The following is a 19,697-nucleotide window of genomic DNA, read 5'->3' on the forward strand; positions in this document are numbered from 1 at the left end:
TATTATTGTCCAAAATGTTTTAAGCATTCAGATTCCTGTCAGCAACATGTGAGAACACTATTTTTCCCAAATTACTGTCAGTAATATACATATAGCAGTTTTTAAAATGTTGCCATTTTGATAGAAATTCATTGTTTTAATTTGCATTACTCATGAGTTTGAGCATATTTTCATATTTTTGTTATCAGTTTGCATTTGTTCTTTTAAGAACTTTTAATTATCTGTTTTTCCTGTTCATGTGAAATTGAAATTTTCTTTTATTATGAATATTACCCTCCATCCTCTAAGCAAATTTTTTCAAGTCTGTTATTTAAATACTGACTTTGATTGTGTTATTTTTGAGATATCAAAGTTCCTAAAGTTTATAAGTTCTCAGCCTCAGAAAAAGGTCTCACCTACCACTGTGTTGAACAGACAGCTATTTAAGCATTTTAAGATTTTAAACACTTTTCTAATCAACATAAAATAGTTTTTTATTATATTCTAAAATAAGACATTTTGTTTTCTTCCAAATGGATATTCAGTTGTGTTAGCACCTAATCTTTTACAAGTTTGCTCTCCTTCTTTATTCTAAATCATGCTCATAAAAGTTTCATCTATTTTATTGGCCTTTCTCTGACTTTCTCTGATTTTGTTTTATTATTTTCTTTCTGATATTACTTTTGTGTTCTTAAATCATTTATTTTTATTTTCAACATATTCATTCTTTACCCTAAAATTTTATTTAGTTGGGTTTAAAAAAAGTTAGTTGTTTCTTTTTGTTAAAAACACACTTTGTGGGGCTCCTGGGTGGCTCAGGTGGTTAAGCCTCGACTCTTGATTTCGGCTCAGGGTCGTGATCCCAGGGTCCTGGGATGGCTCCCTCCTCAGTGGGGAGTGTGCGTCTCCCTCTCCCTCTGCCCCTCCCCTCTGCTCGTGCTCTCTCTCACTCTCTCCTTCTCTCTCTCTCTCAAATAAATGTAAAAACCTTCGGAAAACACACACACACACACACACACACACACACACGCACTGTGTTTTACTTTTTCCTTTAACAGTAGCTTAATACCATAGAGTTTCATGCAAAGCACTTTTTCCCTTGGTATTAATGTTAAGATTCTTATCTCTTTGACTCAGGGATTACTGAAAAATGTTTTTCTCTTAGTTTCAAGGCACTTAAGAATCTTCTGATTACATTTTATATTTCTTTTTCATCCGTATTATAAATAGATGAAGTAAAATTATCTGTTTTTGTTGTTGTTAATATTATAGCTGAGAGTTCAGAGGAGGGCATATTCTGGGATCAGAATGCCTAGCTACCACTTTCTGTGTGACCTTGGGCAGATTATATAACCTACCTGTATTTCAGTTTATTCATCCATATAATGGAGGTCTAGCTCATATGGTAGTTTTGAGAATCATATGAATTGATCTATCCCTCTAACATTTTAAATTTAGAATTAATAGACACTGTTTATTTTAAAATATAATTAAATCTATATTTCCCTGATTCTTGGTGTCATTCATGAAAGATTATCTATAGATTTTTCCTTATTTTAAATAAACAGTTTATCTTAAAATGTGTTTTGGTGTTATGCACTTGAAGACTCAAGATGATTTTCTAATTCTTAAAATTTCATTCAGTTCCAGACTCATCCTTTATTTTGTTCTATGTTGTATCTATGTTGTATCCAAATACAAATATCTATTTGTATCTATGTTGTTTTCAGTAGAGTATCCCTGAAATCTGTAAAAAAATACATTACCTCCTTAACTTGCTTTAATTGCTGATGAACTCCCACCCCTTCTTTTGCAATTCTTGGCCATTTCAACAAGTTTGTGGGATGAAGCCATGGGGTGGTGGGGGGCAGTTAGAAATCTGTGCTAAAACTCTACATCCTTTTAAGACTTTTGAATCCCTAATCTTTTCATTATGCCTTCTTTTCATTTTTCAGTTGAGAAACGGTTGTATCACTCAAATTGTAAATACAAAAGTCTTCCAACTCTACCGCTCAGAATTTTTCATGTCCTTTCATACCACTGTAACAGTTACGGAATTTGGGACAGGTAATGATCGCACTTTATGGGCAACCTGGGGATATACACAGCTTACTGGGGAGAAGTTTATCGAGTTATCAATATATCCACACCTCCCTTTCAATGTAGAACAAGAATGTAATTCTGTGAACCAGAAGTTTGCGCATGTCCTCTAAGCTCTTTTTTCTTTCGAGGGTCTTGATCAAACAATGCATCCTCCCTTATACTATTTTTCATTTCTTTCAGGTGTGCAGATCAGTGAAAGAGCTTCTACTTTTATCACTCAATTGCTTGGGAGTGTGAGCTTTGAGAACGTGGATCCTTTCTATAGAAGAGGAATTTCTTATTTTGGAACTGTAGGTCTGACTTAAAAATACATGTTCTCATTTCATTTTCTGGGATCATGGATTGCTCTTTGAAAATTTCTGGACACGTTTTTCCTACTTTCATAACACATTTGTAGCCTTACTGCATCTGATAGATGAGAAAAATTCCCAGGGGAAAAGCAATAGATAAAATTATAGCTGTTTCCATTTTATGTATCTATTTAATAGAACATTTTTCTGTCTATAGGAATTTCATAAAACTACAAATAAATAATCACACTTAGGAATAGAAAAAATCTTTCTCTGTAGAAATGTGACGTTTTGGGTTTTAAAACTTAATGCTATTTTTTTTCTTCTGTGCACAGCTTAAATTTTCCGGTCCTGATAATGTACCGATGGTGAACAAGTTATTGCAATTGGAGCTCAATAACAGAATTATAGGAAACTACACCACAGATGAGAATGGGGAAGCTCCGTTCTCTATTGACACCTCAGATATATTCGATCAAGAGTTCAACCTGAAAGTAAGACATCAAAGAGTAGACGAGATCCCCACAAAGTATTTGAGTGTTAGGGTTTTGAACATAAGGAATCTCTTAAAAGATCATTTGTATTAAGAATATATTTTAGGGGCACCTGGGTGGCCCAGTCAGTTAAGCATCCGTCTCTTGGTTTTGGCTGAGGTCATGATCTCAGGGTCGTGAGATGGAGCCCCCTTTGGGCTCCACGCTCAGTGTGAAGTCTGCTAGACACTCTGTCCCTGTACCACTGCATCTCCCCACTCTCTAAAAATAAATAAATAAATCTTAAAAAGAAAAAAAGAATATATCTTAACAAGGTTTTAAAATTTAGAGTATTTTATATGTTTGTTTGTTCATTAAATAATACATGACAATACTTATTCAAGAGGATGAGATAATAGCCTGGTACAATTGTTATAAAGTCTCTACCAACCAATATTTTCCTCTGAGAAACTAGAGATAGTTCATGAAGATAATTTGGCCTTTTTTTTCCCCTTTGATCATTTGATGCATAGATAGGGGGGATACTATGATGTCTATTTTTCTGCTTCTTAAATAGAGTTTTGGAGTTAAACACTTTGTCCATGTACAAATATAGCTGAAAGACACAGGGTTAAGACTATTCTCTGACTTCACTTACAAAGTAAAAATAAATTAGCATAGGCCTAACAAAATATACATACAATTATGGTCATGTTTTGTATACAAAAGAGAGGGAAGTGTTACTATTTTACTTCCAATAACTTGGTATTTGAAACATCAGCCACAAGCTAAGATTCCTCTCTACTTTGAAGTGATAAGAAGCCTTCCAATCTGCAATAATCCCTGTCTTTAAGGGTCTTTATAACTCTAAGATCCTTTGAATTTTTCTTTTCTTATCAGGTTTTCTTATCAGGAAAACTTATCAAGTTTTCCTTTTCTTATCAGGCCACATATATTCGACCTTTGAACTGCTATCCTTCCAGCTGGCTAACACCTGAGTATGTGGATGCTTATTTCTCAGTTTCGCGCTTTTACTCCCGAACCAATAGCTTCCTGAAGATTGTTCCTGAGCCAAAGCAGCTTAGATGCAATCAACAGAAGACTGTTACCGTGCATTACTCCCTAAATGGGGAAGCATATAGGGATGATTCAAATATCAACTTCTTTTATTTGGTAAGCCTCAGTTGATGGATCCTTGGGTCTTGTCTAATTGTCTGCTTAGCACAGTGCAGCTTGGAAGGGGTATGTCAATCATGCCACGGTATCTGAGTGAGCCAACCTTCTCACTTTGCTGGGAATACTATTGGATCTATTAAGAACAAACAGAAACTAGTAAATGAACACATAAACATAGGCAAATAGACACATAAAAAAGATCCAAGGCAATTTCAATTTCCCTAAGGCTGAAAAACTTACTATTCAGAGTCTACTATTTTAAGCACTCTATTATAACTCATATCAAGGATTCATGACCCTTCGGGAGAGTACATTAAGCAGATACCAGAGAGTAAGGTGCAAAGCTCATTTTGATAAGTGGTAAAAGGAATTCACTCTTTTGGTTCTGTCCCCGTATTTATCCATTCTGTCCTTATAAGGCAAGTGAAAAGCTAGACTTTTCTGCCCAATTGATATCTCCATCTTATAAATAAGGAAACAGTGGTGAAGAAGTGAAATGACTTGGCTTACTCGAAGCCGGACCATCTAAGTAATTCAGAGCTTTGTATACCCCCTTGCACAGTACACTGCATATTATTCACCCAGTTTCTAGCACATAATAGGCTTTCAATTAATCATAGTTTCTGTGTTCTTTTCCAAATTGTGTAGAGTCTACTTTTTATACTTGTTCTTAGAAGCTACCGTCTCTTTGGAATAGAATTCTCATTAGACCATTCATTATCCATCTTTAATATCTGTGAAATAGTATGATGTTACACATTTTGTTTTCTTTGTTCTGCACAGGTGATGGTGAAAGCAGCTATCTTCCTCAGCGGGCAGAAGGAAATCAGAAACAAAGGCATACACAATGCATTCATTTTTTACTATGGACTCTGCCTTCATTTTTCTTTCCTTTTAAGGAAATGTTATAGGGATAGAGTCAGGAGGTTAGGAAGAGCACTTAATGTTAACGGTCAGTGGCTGCAAAGCAGTAGTATGGCTCAGGATATCCTTCCAACTATTTCAAAGAAAGATTTCTCCTTATTTCTATTATCGCCAGGTTATCAAGCGCGTTATAGAAAAGTGATGTCCAAAACCCAAATATTGTCAGTGCTTAAATGATGCAGTCTTTTTTATTTGTGTACATAGTTCCCATTATTTAATTGATTTGCCTTTAAAATAAAGCCCAATTTGCTCTTCCTTTCCATAAGCCATTCTCTTTTAGCTAAGTGTAGCCAGTGAGCCAGGAAACTTCGGGCACTGTATCAGTTAATGCCATCTCCTATTTACACAGCCTGGAATGGCAGCTTCTCATTTCCGATGAACATCAGTGCTGATCTGGCTCCCGTGGCTGTCATGCTGGTCTACACCCTTCACCCCAGCGGGGAAATTGTGGCTGACAGTGCCAGATTCCAGGTTGACAAGTGCTTTAAAAACAAGGTGATGCTTCTGTTTCTTGCCTGCTTTGCGAGAGAGCAGTGAGCAGTTTTCTCCCTGTTGTCTTCTAATGTAATTACTATCACCTTTACATGGTGATCTCAGAGTAAATGTTGGTATAACTAAATTATTAGGGATGGGGGAATCGCCAAGCAGAATGCGTAACTTTTGGTAGCAGTGCCAATCCTGAGATGATAGAAGGATGGTGAAGATGTCCTTGTAGGGAGAGTTAAGGGTGAGAACAGGCAGGAGAAACACAGGTACAGAAATTTATAAACAGGGTGCCTGGGTGGCTCAGATGGTTAAGCATCTGCCTTTGGCTCAGGTCATGATCCTGGGGTCCTGGGATCGAGTCCCGCATTGGGCCCCCTGCTCCTCGGGGACCCTGTTTCTCCCTCTGCCTCTCTCTCTCTCTCTCTCTCTCTCTCTCTCTGTCTCTCATGAATAAATAAATAAGATCTTTTAAATTAAAAAAAAGAAATCCATAAACATTTATTTGGAAAAGATGGTGTACATTCAAATTATTTTGAATGTATTCAAATGTATTTATTCAACTTATTTTTAAAATTATCTTACTCTCCTTTACTTCTTCCACTTTAGGTTAGCATAAAGTTCTCTAAGGAGCGGGGGTTACCCGGCTCCAGCACCAGTCTCTACCTGCAAGCAGCCCCTGACTCATTCTGTGCGCTCCGGGCTGTGGATAAAAGTGTTCTTCTGCTGAAATCAGAACACAAGCTGTCAGCTGAAAGTGTAAGCTCTCTGATTTTTTCATTTTCATCCGGATTCCTTCCCTTCAGCTTATGTTTTGTTTGTTTGTTTGTTTTGTTTTTTTAAAGATTTTTTTAAATTTATTTGAGAGTGAGAGAGAACACGAGAGCAGGGTGAGGGACAGAGGAAGAAGCAGGCTCCCTGCTGAGCAAGGAGCCCCATATGGGACTCCATCCCGGGACCCTGGGATCATGACCTGCGCTGAAGGCAGACGCTTAATGACTGAGCCACCCAGGCGCCCTCAGCTGATATTTTTATTTGAGATGAAACATGCTGAGAATATCAAATATTTTCTTCCTTTGTTCCTTCATGGGTTACATACTTCATTTTTCTTGAAACCTAAAGTTAAATCTCTGGTTGAAGGATATGTTTGGATACAGTATCTAAAGTTGTTATCTATTAACAGAGCTTATATTTTCATAAGCATTTCCAGACCAGCAAGTCTCGAGTTTGACAGCAAAATTGTTTTCATTAATAACTGTTGGATATTTTCCCTTTATTTTTTAGCGTAAGAACATATAAATATTGAGATGTATGATCCTATTCACAACAAATTTAATAATTTAAAATTTTTCTTATTAAAATTATACCTATTGCTTTAATCTATTTGAGCTGCTACAACAAAACACCCCAAATTAGGCAGCTTATAAACAACAAAAATATTTCTCACAGTTCTGGAGGTTGAAATTCTGAGCTCAGGGAGCCAGCATGGTAGGGTGAGGTCCTTCTTCTGGTTTGCGGACTTCTTGTATCTCACCTGGTGGAAGGGACATCTTTTATAAGGGCATGGACCTCATTCTCTACTTTCTCCAGCCTCCTGACCCAATCACCTCCCAAAGGCTCCACCTCCCTAATTCCATCACTGGGCATTAGGATTTCAGCACGTATATTTTGGTAAGACACATTCAGACCACAGCACCTGTGTAGTGTAGAAAATGTGCAAAATACACAAAGACATAAAGAAGGAAATCCTCAAAGTCATTCATTATCTTGACACTTAGACATATTTTTTTATTTCACAAAATGGACTCTTATTGTGCAGAAATGAACATTTGTGATGCAATTTTTAAATCTCTTTTCTGAAGGCACATATATGTTATAAATGAGATCTCCCTGAAAAATGCAATTTTGTTTTCTGCTTTTAACATTCTATAGTACAGCTAGTTTTAAATATAAACTATAAAAATTAATTAATAACAATATGCTAATAATGATTAACCATGACATAAAACTGTATATTTTTTCCCAGTGTAAAAGTTAAATAGATATAAATTTCTTGTTGGTGCTAAGAAGCTTCTAACTGATTTCAGAGGCAGTTAGAAAAGTATCAACAAATAAAGGAGAAACTTATCTATAAATGTGGAAAATATATATGCACTTTTTTTCTAAGAGTTTCACGGAATCAGAGTAAATAGTTTCTGTTCATTCTTCCTACAACTGGAGGTAGCAAGGTCTTAGAAAAACCATTAAGGGTCCTCCAGTAGAAAATTTCAGAAGCGCTTCACCAGACCAGAAGATTCAAGTGAATCTGAATATGATATCAAAGCCAAAAGAGGTTGCCCTTGTTTATTATCTATAGCCATATTAATAGTGTAAATCAAACAATGTTATATAAATGAGTGTATTCCAATTCATATTATTCATTGTAGTACTTTTAATATTATGTTGGTTTAATTTTTAGTTTTAAATAATTTTAAAGATTTTATTTTATTTTAGAGAGAAAGAGAGAGAGAGCTGCGGGGGGAGAAGGGGCAGAGGGAGAGGGAGAGAGAATCTCAAAGAGACTGCACTGAGCGGAACCCGACACAGGGCTCAATCTCCCAACCCTGAGATCATAACCCGAGCGGAAACTTAGAGCCAGAAACTTAACCAAATGAACCATGCAATTGTCCCCCTTTTTTAAAAAAGATTTTATTTATTGATTTTATTTTGAGGGGGGGCAGAGGGAGAGGACAGAATCTCAAGCAGACTCCTTGCTGACCATGGAGCCCTAAATAATTTTTTAAAATGTAAGAATTATACAGAGAACTCTCACATACTCTTTACCCACATTCACCAGTTTTTAGCATTTTGCCACATTTATTTTCTCTTTCTCATTCTGTCTCCCCCCCTACCACAAACACACATGCCTCACATATATGTACATAGCATTCCCATTTTTTTCCTAAACCATTTGAGAGTGGGTTGAATACTTCATGCTATACTATTCCTTAATATATCAGTGTTCATTTCCAAAGAGCAAGGATATTCTCCTGCATAATTACAATACAGTTATCAAATTTAGGATATTAAACATTGATTCAATACTTTGGATCTAATCTGCCAGCTATGTTCAGGTTTCATCAAATGTCCTCTTTTCCTTAATTTTTTCCTCCTTATGTGTAACTTTTATTTTGTATATTTTTACTTTCTTCCTTTTTTTCTCCTTATTAATTTGCTAGTGAGTGATTTATCTATTTTGTTGATTTTTTCAAACTCAGATTTTGGTTGATTAATTTGATGTAATGGGGTTTTTTGGAGTATTGTACTACATTAATTTTTGCTTTTATTACTTTTTATTACTTCTTTACTATTGCTCTTTTTGTTGGTGCTATTTTTAGCTTTTTTATTTAGTAGTTTATGTAATTTTCATTTATTTATTTTTATTGGTTTAAGTGTTAAGGCCTATGAATTTTTCTTTGGTCTCTATTTTTAAAGTATCCCTTAGATTCTGATCTGTAGCAGTTAACTTCTTCATTTTTCAGAAATTCTATAATATTTGTACTTAGCCTTTCACTGAAAACTTGACTTAGTGGAACATTCTATAATTTATATGTAGACAGGCCTCCCTATTTGGGGATTTTTTTAAATTTCAAGTTATATTGCCTCATGATCAGTAATCTTTCTATTTTATGGAGACTACTGATATTTTTTTGTGTGCCCAAATATATGAACAGATTTTGAGAATGCTTCACTTGAGTTCAGAAGATGTAGTCTCTTTTATCAGTTTGTTTTATATCCATAAGATCTGACTTTTTTCCAAGTTTTTATTTAAATTCCAGCTAGTTAACATATAGTGCAATATTAGTTTCAAGTATACGATATAGTGATTCAACACTTCCGTACAACACCCAGTGCTTAATCACAAGTGCACTCCTTAATCCCCATCATTATTTAACCCATCCCCCACCTCCCCCTGGTAACCATCAGTTTGTTCTCTATAGTTAAGAGTTTGTTTCTTGGTTTGTCTCTCACTCTCTTTTTCCCTTCTTAAATTCCACATATGAGTGAAATCATATGGTATGTCTTTCTCTGACTTAGTATAATACTCTCTCGCTCCGTCCACATCATTGCAAATGGCAAGATTCCGTTTTTATTTTTGTATACACTTGACCTGTCTCGTACTGAGAGTGGTGTGTTAAACTACCCTATTAAGAGTGTTTCTGTCTGCTTCTCCTTGCATCTTTTGTTGTTTCTGCTTTGTGTAAGTGGCTGCTCTATTATCTGGGGCACAGATATTCATAACTCTTATACCTTTATTACACAATGGAGGGGTTGCCTTGGAAAGTGCTCTTCTCTATCTTATCTGATGCCTTTTGGCCCTAATTCTACTTTTTCTGATATCAAGATAATTATAACCTCTGCTTTCTTATTAATTTCACTTACCTGGCCTTTAGTTTTAATATTCTGAAATATTGTATCTTATGGGGTTTTTTCTATATAGTGCTGGATTTTGCTTTTTTTAAAAAGCCATTTTTAAGGAGAATTAAGTCCATTCACTTGTATTGATATGAGTGATATGTTAGATATCAACTCTATCATAATGTTTTTGTTATCATTACTGTGCATTATTTAAATTTACTTTATTTCTTTAGCTTTTTGAGTTTTTCTTTGCTACGTTTTCAAATTTCTTCTTGTATCGAGCTGAGGCTTAATTTTTATTTTAGTGATTGTATTTATATCTTTCATAATACTCTAATCTCACTTTTTTTTTGCCTCATAATTAAATCTAGCCATATTTAAGTAGTATCCTTTGACTCCTTCCTGTTACCTACACCACAGTCCATAATTTTATTGTATTTTTCCCTTTTCTCTCATTTTAAATTTGAATCTTTACTTCTTTGTCAAAACGTACTACATTTACATTCTACTTTTCTCTTCATATCCACAAAGTTCTGCCCACTTCCTCAGTCACCTTTTGCTTGTATAAAGCTTTTTTATACTAGACTCCTCAGAAAGTCATATGGGTATAGAATTCCCTGATTTTCGCATATTCACAATTGTTTCACTAAAGCTTTTTTGTGGGAAGGACAAGTTATCTATATCTTAAATCCTTGTTTCCCCTTTCTTTAAGTTTCGTGACAATGATGTTCCGCTATTACCTTACTTTGAATATTGCTTTCAAGAATTCTGACATGTCTAATTCATTTGCCCTTAAAAAGTATTTGAATTTTTTTTTTTTTTTGGCCTGAAGGCCTTGGGGCTTTTCTTTCTTTCTTCTTTTTTTTTTTAATACTTGAAGTCTAACAGCTTTAGTAAAACTATTCTAGTAAAATCTCTCAGAATCTATTGTTTGGGAGAAGTTTCACCAGGTATTCAGTAGACCCATGCATTGTGTAAATTCATCTTTTATTTCTAAAATTTGTCTTGGATTATAATTTTAAATATTAGTTTTTCCATTTTCCTCCTTCTAGAAAAACTCTATAAATATACTGGATCTTCTTTGCTGGCTTTCCAGTTCAACTGTTTTGCCTATGACTCATTCTAATTTATTTTTCTCTCATTTTTAGTCATTTTTTCTTTATTTTTATGCTGCTTTTTAAAGTTTTCTTTCAGTCTGCTTTTTCTTGAGCTCCTTATGGAGTTTATTTCTGATATTATTTTGACTTTTTCTGACTTTAATAAATTATCATTTTATTTCTTCCTAGATTTTGTTCATTTCCATTCTTCCATCCTTTCTTTATTGAATTTCTAATTCATGGTGCTATTTTAATACCCCAAATGAATGTTTAAGATTATTTGATTTATATGAAGTGTTTTGGGATGGCTTTTCTGTTTATTTATTTATATATTCAGTTAGTTAGTTACTTTAGCAGTTAAGTTGCATTAGCTAAAATGTTCTGATTTGTATTTTCTATTTTATCTTATACTGGTTTTGTATGGAATTAATTATCTCCAGTTCTTAATATTTTTGTGGACAGTGTTCCTGGGTAGAGCGCCTTTTACTGTTATTTTAATGAAATGCAATTTCTTTTTTAAAAAAAAGTTGTTAATGATGGAAATAGGAGTGGAGATGGGCATATTTTTATTTCCCTTTCCAAGGAGCATCACACCTGCTCTAATAATCTGACTATTACCCATCAAACATGCTTTTGGGAGCTGCCACTTCCAGGCCCATTCATTTCAATCCCCTCCCTTGTATCATATATTGAATCTAAGAGCTATGACTCATATTTTGACACTGAAGGTAGTACTTTCTTTATCTGGAGTTGATTTGGTGTGTATCTCCTCTCATTTCTCCATCCAGTCTCTTCTTTGTCCTACTCCCTTAAACCTTTCCTCTCCAACTTTGCATACCCTCAGATTTTCAGCAGCAGTACAGAGCTGTGTTGGAATATGGTGTTTATTTCTTTACTAACCAGTAATTTGAAGGTCATGGTATTATCTATATCCCAGTAATAATGTTAAAGACACAATCATGCATATTATTATTTCTCTTTGATTTTATATTTGCTTTGGGAAGATATGTAAGAAGATTAAAATCAGACAGCTACCAGACAGTTGGGGGTTCTAGCATTATAATTGCAATGGATCTTGTGTAAATTAGGCCTCGGAATAATCCATAGATCTTCAGGCGTCTCTTGCGTACATGCTATCCTAAGTCCTGAACTAAACCTGAAAAATTTTATGAGCGTGACGTTGACCATCTCAAACAAAATTGAAGTTTCCCTCTTCTGGGAAAGGATGAATTGACTCAAAGGTGTTAGATTAAACATCATGGCTCTTTTTTTTTCCTTCAAATTTTTATTTAAATTCTAGTTAGTTAACATAGAGTGCAATGTTTGTTTCAGGAGTAGAATTCAGTGATTCATCATTTACATACAACACCCAGTGCTCAACAGGACAAGTGCCCTCCTTAATACCCATTACCCATCTAGCCCATCACCCACCCACCTCCCTCCATCAACTCTGTTTGTTCTCTATCTTTAAGAGTCTCTTATGATTTGCCTCCCTCTCTCTCTTCCCCCCATATGTTCATCTGTTTCATTTCTTAAATTCCACATATGAGTGAAATCATATGGTATTTGTCTTTCTCTGACTTGTTTTGCTTAGCATAATACCCTCTAGATCCATCCACACCTTTGTGAATGGCAAGATTTCATTCTTTGTGATGGTTGAGTAATATTTCATTGTGTATATATATATATATATATATATATATATATATATACCACATTTCTTTATCCATTCATCAGTTAGTGGGCATCTGGGCTCTTTCCATAGTTTGGCTATTGTTGATAATGCTGCTATAAACATCCGGGTGCATGTACCCCTTTGAATCTGTATTTTTGTATCCTTTGGGTAAATACCTATAGTAGTGCAATTGCTGGATCATAAGGTAGTTCTATTTTCAACCTTTCAAGGAAACTCCATATTGTTTTTCAGAGTGGCTAAACCGGTTTGCATTCCCACCAACAGTGCAAGAAGGTTCCCCTTTTTCCGCATCCTCACCAATATCTATTCTGTCCTGTGTTGTTGATTTTAGCCATTCTGACAGGTGTGAGGTGGTATCTCATCATGGTCTGGTTAGTGTTTCCCTGATGATGAGTACTGTTGAGCATCTTTTCATGTGTGTTAGCCTTCTGGATGTCTTTGGGAAAATGGCTATTCAGGTCTTCTATGTGAGGGCAATGCTCTTAAAGAAAAGAACAAATTATAATGGCACAAAACTCCATCTGTGGGATTATGACTGACCGCCTCTAAGTCAGAATCCCACCCAGGTGGAACGATATGGCAGCGCCACGAAGCCTCGGTTGGCCTCGGATAGCCGGTCTCTCGCCGTCCCCACCAGCAGGCCACCGGGCGCACCCCGCCTGGCGTGACGTGCCCCGCGACGGGACTGGGGTCCGGTGCGGAGAGCCCCTCCTCCCAGGAAACGGGCACGGCTGGAAAGGGGGCCGCCCCCTTGCCCGTCACGCAATGCACGCTTGTGGGGAACCTGGTACTAAACCATTGTAGACACCTGCTTCTGGATGGGGGTTTCGTAGGTAGCAGAGCAGCTCCCTCGCTGCGATCTATTGAAAGTCAGCCCTCGACACAATGGTTTGTTAAAAAAAAAAAGAGAGAGAAAGAAAGAAAATATATATATATAATGGCACAAAACTTGCCAATTTTGTAAAAATAAAAGGAATGCTTAAAATCATTGGGACCCATGTGATTTTTCTCATAGGTGTACAACCTGCTTCCAAATATAGAACTCTATGGTTATTTCCATCATGGGCTCAACCTTGATGATGGCAAGCTTGACCCTTGCATTCCTCAAAGGGATATGTTTTACAATGGTTTATTTTACATACCTGTAAGCCCCTCTGGGGATGGAGACATCTATGATATTCTCAGGGTAAGATCACTTAAGATTTTAAAAATTATTTCATCTCAATTTTAACTTTAGTATTCATAATGCATATCTGTGTTTTATTAACTGTGTACTTTTCTTCCTATTCTTGGAGATTGGTGTCCGTAATTTGTTTAAAGATCACTCAGAAATTGTCTTATAAAAAGGAGATATTAATTTTGTTGATTTTTCTCTCCTTTTTAAAAAATAAACAAGTGGCAGTGAAGTTATAAAAATCTCACGTTTGAAGTAATGAGACAGTTTTCAATTTACTGCAATAAATGTTATGCAGAAATCATCAAATCAAGAGGCTAAAATATAGTCCAGCCTCCATCTATACCTAGGCTATCAATTAGATATGCCGAGGCCTCCACAAAAGGATCTTTATAATTGAGGTCAGACGTATAGAAGAAAAGAGGCATATAATTAGACAGACTTTAGCTTCAGTCCCAACTCTCCAAAAGACTGACTGCATTGTGTGTGTGTGTGTGTGTGTGTGTGTGTGTGTGTGTGTTTGGTGTTAATTAAGGTGATGATAGTGCTTATCTCATAAGTATTTTTCCCTTTGAATTAAATGAGGAATGATTTAAAATACTTAGCCAAATCCTAGCAAATAAATGCTAGATAAATCATAGTGCTTATTATTTTTGTTCCAGATTAAAGACTTTCCATACATCAAATAGAGGTGACTTGACTTCTAAAATCCCAGACCCTTGCTAGCAGAGGAAACCTGTATATATCATCTACTTATGATTATAATATAGTTGATAGGCCTTTTTGGCTCTTGCATGAAAGAAATGCGCAACTTTCTTTTGCTGTTTGTTTCTTTGAAGGCTATGGGTCTGAAAGTCTTTACCAATCTTCATTACCGGAAACCAGAAGTATGTTCAATGGAGCTAAGGCTGCCAGTCCCTAGGCCATTGTATCCAGCCTCAGAAGAATATGCACTGGCGTACAGTTATGCCCCATCTGGAACTGCACGTGGGTAACCTAAAATTTTGTGTCCAAGAGATGGCGAAAAGAATTCATGGAATTGGGTGTATTTGGGATAAAACTATAAAAATTGGGATTTAGGTGTGAATTGTAGCATGTTTTTGGCTACATCTAGAAATCTTGCAAGTGAATAAAGCAGGATAAGTCAGACCAGAAATGGTTTTTGTTTTGGTTGGGTTTTGTTAAAGGGAAGATTTAGCTTCAGCTATGAAAGGAAATTTATTTTTATTGGGTAGACCACAATATCAGAAGAGCATAGGAAGCAGGCAAGGTGTAGGGATGAGGGATGTGGGAGGACAGTCGTTATAAGTGAGTGTGATACAGGAGAATGAGGTGTCCTGATGGGGCCCTTATACCTTTATTATGTATAAACCATAATACATAGAGTTCAAGGCAAAGGGTATTTTAACTCCAAGATAGCCAAAAAGCTGGTATCAGGGAAGCATGTTCCAATATTAGTCCATTTTCTATTGGAAAGGCTATAAGCACAAAAATCAGCCACAGTCTTAGATGAATGGGGTAACTAGGCAGATTTTCAAAACAGAAATTTAGTCAGAGAAGCAAAATGAAACAAGATCAGCAAAACAGAACTAAAATCAAAGCTGAATTCCAGGTCTGAAAATACTTGAATAGCACTCTTAAATCCTTCTACATAACGTTGAATTAGTCCATCAATAGAAGTGGGTCTGCTCCTGAAGATGAGCACCAGAAACTACTCGAGAAAAATGAAAGGCCTGACAACTTTATACAGGGGTGGACTTGGTGAGTAGTCAAGAGGCCCTATAAAGTCGAGTTTGAAACCACTTTGGAGTCCTAGTCAAGAGGTTGAAGCTCCCTACTTTTCTTCTATTCGATGACACCATATTCAGTAAGCTTTATCAGAAACATTTCAACTTTTTAGTATCTTTAAATAGAATATACTGAAACCCAAAGTCTTTCATTTTCATCTCTTCTTTCTTCAGTTATGCATTTGTTAATTCACTCAACAAACATTTATTGAGGCCAGGCACTGAGTCACACATTGTAAATGCAGTGGCCTAATCTCTACTGTCCTAGAACTTTTAGTCTAACAGGGAAGCATTACAGTGAAACAGGTAATTCCAAAAGCCTTGGGAGAGTGCATTACATGGAAAGAATGTGAATAGAAGATATAAATTCCTCAAGGGCCTACTATATCCCCCTAAAGGAAAGAGCATTTATACCAAGACCTGAAAGATGAATAATAATGCACCACAAAAAGAGACAGAGGGCATTCCAAGCAGAGAGGGAAGTACTCTGAAAGACTAGCTAAGAAAATAAAAGCAGTTCAGAATGTCAGAAGGGTGGCTCCAGAGCCAAGGTAAAGGGCAGCCGAAACAAGAGGGATAGACAGCTCATGAAGACAGTTCATGAAGACTTAGAGAGTTTAGAATTCATTTTCATGAATAATGCACTATTGACAAGTTTTCAGCCAACAATCTAATATGTGTTTTTAAAAGAGAACCCTGGCTGCTCTGTGGAAAAGGGGGTTGGGATTTGGGCTGTTTGTATGAAATGTTCTAAATGCTAGTAATTAAGTTGAGAGACAGTGGTGCTTGGACTACCATAAAAAGGCAGTGGAAATAGAGAATCATGGATAGATTTGGGAGCTGTTTTCCAGCAGTTTTCATCAGGTTGGTTAGGATAAGAAATGCAGGTTGAAAGTGTGGGATCAAGGACAACTCAAGTTTCTGATTTGTGTGAGTGGATTTTGGTACCTTTCATGGAGACAGGAAATACTGACGAGAAGCAGGGGGAAGATATAATGTGTCTACTTTTGGAAGAGTTGCACTTGAAATGCCTAAAAATCATCTGAAAAGAAATATGTGCATAAGGGTGTGACATGCATAAGTCTGGAGTTCAGAAGAGAGGTCCAGGCAAAAGACGCAGAGGTGGAAGGAAAGGGGCAGACATCAGCTCAGGTATTGTAATGGCGCCATGTGTGAGGCTGTCAATGGGGAGACAGTGAATAAAGAAGTGAATAAAACAGAGCTGTTAGGAACAAGTCAAAGAGGGAGAGATTACATCCTCAAATGAGAATGGCAAAAGAGAAGAGAACAAGAAGGATATGGTGTCACAGAGGTTAACAACAGTGACTGTTTTAAGAACACCGTGATTAAGAATGCCAAATACAGCCTAGAGGCCAAGCAAGTGAAAGAAAGTGTTCTTTAGGATTAGTAATACTAATGACACTAGAAACATCAGGGAAGGTAATATTAGCATAGTGGAAATGGCAGGCACCAGGATGTCCAATGAGAAACTCCATTCAGTGAATAAAAATCACTTTCTCTAAATTTGGTTGTAGAGGAACAATGTAGCCTGATTATTGTTTTTGTCTGTTTGTCGTTGTTTTTTGTAATGGCAGAGATTTGAACAGCAAAATGTTGATGCCTTGGTTGAGATGTACATTTATTGGCAATGAGCCCTGGGAGCAAAGCATGTGTGTTAAAGAAATGGCTAAAAGTGTGTGTCATTGAAGCCCATACCTTTATTCTCTCCAAAGAAAGCCTTTCTCTTTTCTTTTAGCTCGTGAAGGCATGAAGGAGAATTTTGACTATGTAGAACAGGCTATAAGAGAAACGGTAAGAACAAACTTTCCAGAGACGTGGATATGGGACCTCGTCAGTGTCAAGTGAGTTTTTGAGTTTTCTCTCCTACATGTCTTTATTTCTATTTTCTTTTTGTTGTGATCTCTTAAACTTTACTCCTGGCTATATAAAGCAGTGCCATATTTGTAAAATACATTATACTCTTCATTTGTATGTACTGACCACGTAGTTTATTTTATTTTTTTTCTATAGCATTGTTCCTCATTTATTAATCTCATGCAGACAGAAGTAAGCTGCCTCAATTTTTAAAAAATAATGCAGTGTTTAAAGAAATGTGAGATTTTTAAGGATAAATTTCGTAGAAATCTAGCTCTCAAGATTGTTATCTAATGCTCTGTCTAAACCTTTTAACTTACTTTTAACCTTCAGTTAATACCTTTTTGCTTGCTCTGGACTAAATTTCCTTGTTTAGACAAAGAATGCATTTCATCAGTGATCTCTCCTTAGTTCCTCAGGCTCAGCAAATCTGTCCTTCCACATCCCTGATACTATAACCCAGTGGCAGGCAGATGGCTTCTGTGTGAATGGTCATGCTGGATTTGGCATTTCATCAACAGCTACTCTGGAAATCTCCCAACCTTTCTTTGTTGAAATGACCTTGCCCTTTTCAGTTGTTCGAAATGAACAATCTGATTTGATTGTCAATGTCTTCAGCTACCTGAACACATGTGTAGAGGTAAGCTGTTCCCTTTGACCTGGAGACAAAATCTAACAAAGCCAAAAGATCTCTCAATATTTTCCTTGAATATTGCCATATTCTTCTTATTCTCAAGGGCAAATGGTACTATAAAGTGTTAAGACCTGTTTCCATATTCCTTAGACAAAGACAGTTGCTTTAATGCACAGCAAAGATTTAAATACTGCCTTGACAATGTCATTTCATAATGATGTGCGTTCTAGCCTATTTTTCTTCTTGTGAAAAGTCATTTGGTATCTTTAATTTTTGCTAACTTAAAATAGTTCATTTTCTCAAGATGGGAAGAGGAGTAGTAACAGCAAATAATTTAGAGTGCCACCCTCATTACATGACTGTTTTTTTGGGTTTTTTTTTTTAGATTTCTGTTCAGCTAGAAGCATCTCAGGATTTTGAGGCAAATATCAGCACCCCTAAAAACAATAGCAGTGAGGTTATCCAAGCTGGAGAAAAGAAAACTTATGTCTGGACTCTATCACCTAAGATGTTGGGTAAGCAGCTACGTGTGTGCCAATCTCTCATGGAAAGCCAGGCTTTTTTACTTTTTTTTGTTCTGACTTTTTTTTTTTTACTTTTAATTCCAGTGCAGTTAACATATAGTGTTATATTAGTTTCAGGTGCACAATATAGTGATTCAACAATTCTATATATTATTCAGGCCTCGTCATGGTAAGTACACTTTTAATCCTCGGGATGGGTGAAATAGGTGAAGGGGAAAACCAGCCTATTTTTAATGCCTTCATTTATTTTCCTTACATCTTCTATACAAACATAATTTTTTCCCTCTCCTTTTTTAAAATTCTCAGTTAAAAATCCTATTTTTATATTCTAATTTCCAGTAGCTCATGCTTATGTAGAGCAAAACCACCATTCATTTGTATCAAAGCATAACGTGATTGAAATACGATATAAATGCCAATTTTCATGATCTATCAAATCCACATATTATATCCTAAGAGAAAGTTATATTTTCATTAATGTTGCCCAATTCCTTCACTTCTAATTTGCTCCTTCACCTACCATCATGAACAGGTGTCACCCATCCCAAAATTATTCCTCAATCACAAATTGCCAGGATTTGCGAATTTACTAAATATATCATGAGATACCAAAAATACTGAACACTTGGATGGAGATCAAACACTGAGCAGAGTGTTGTCTTCATGCATATATTATCTGTAATATAAAAAAATAGATTTGAAAGTATCCTGTTGAAAATACAAGGGAAAGGTTAAAAAGAGTCTAGTACACAGAAAAAGCTAGGTGTGGTAGATGCATGATACTCATTTTCACTCATGTAAAAAATTGTCATTAAAATTTCCTTTATTTCATGTCCCCTATTCATTGTATTATTTGCGGCAGCAAAGAGTTTATTTATGAGATTGTTTTAGTTCACCTGTGAGGTTGGTCTGACTAAAACTAGTTTTCCTGATAGATTTTGTTTCTCAATTGTTCTGACTACACTATGTTTTCAAAAATCTTACCTTGGCAATTTAGATAGAACACTGCATGGCATTTTTTGTGGCAAGTTTTATGGCCTTAAGTGGGGGACATAGTTTTAAGAATGGAAAATCAAAGCCTTTC

General features: G+C 35.9%; 1 protein-coding gene across 1 annotated transcript in view; it reads left to right on the plus strand.

Moving 5' to 3' along the window:
- LOC112830079 (ovostatin homolog 2-like) overlaps positions 1 to 19,697 on the plus strand; it is a 47,816-nt gene that overhangs the window by 12,072 nt on the left and 16,047 nt on the right. The window contains exons 9-20 of the mRNA XM_073878001.1: positions 1,935 to 2,046; positions 2,263 to 2,372; positions 2,708 to 2,866; positions 3,791 to 4,018; positions 4,805 to 4,859; positions 5,295 to 5,440; positions 6,038 to 6,187; positions 13,635 to 13,805; positions 14,633 to 14,780; positions 17,337 to 17,442; positions 17,867 to 18,095; positions 18,475 to 18,604. Coding sequence (XP_073734102.1) covers positions 1,935 to 2,046; positions 2,263 to 2,372; positions 2,708 to 2,866; positions 3,791 to 4,018; positions 4,805 to 4,859; positions 5,295 to 5,440; positions 6,038 to 6,187; positions 13,635 to 13,805; positions 14,633 to 14,780; positions 17,337 to 17,442; positions 17,867 to 18,095; positions 18,475 to 18,604 — 1,744 coding nt within the window. The remainder of the gene's footprint in view (positions 1 to 1,934; positions 2,047 to 2,262; positions 2,373 to 2,707; positions 2,867 to 3,790; positions 4,019 to 4,804; positions 4,860 to 5,294; positions 5,441 to 6,037; positions 6,188 to 13,634; positions 13,806 to 14,632; positions 14,781 to 17,336; positions 17,443 to 17,866; positions 18,096 to 18,474; positions 18,605 to 19,697) is intronic.

Source organism: Callorhinus ursinus, unplaced genomic scaffold, assembly GCF_003265705.2.
Source record: "Callorhinus ursinus isolate GAN/ISIS: 27379988/994484 unplaced genomic scaffold, GSC_fseal_2.0 scaffold27, whole genome shotgun sequence".
Lineage (NCBI taxonomy): Eukaryota > Metazoa > Chordata > Mammalia > Carnivora > Otariidae > Callorhinus > Callorhinus ursinus.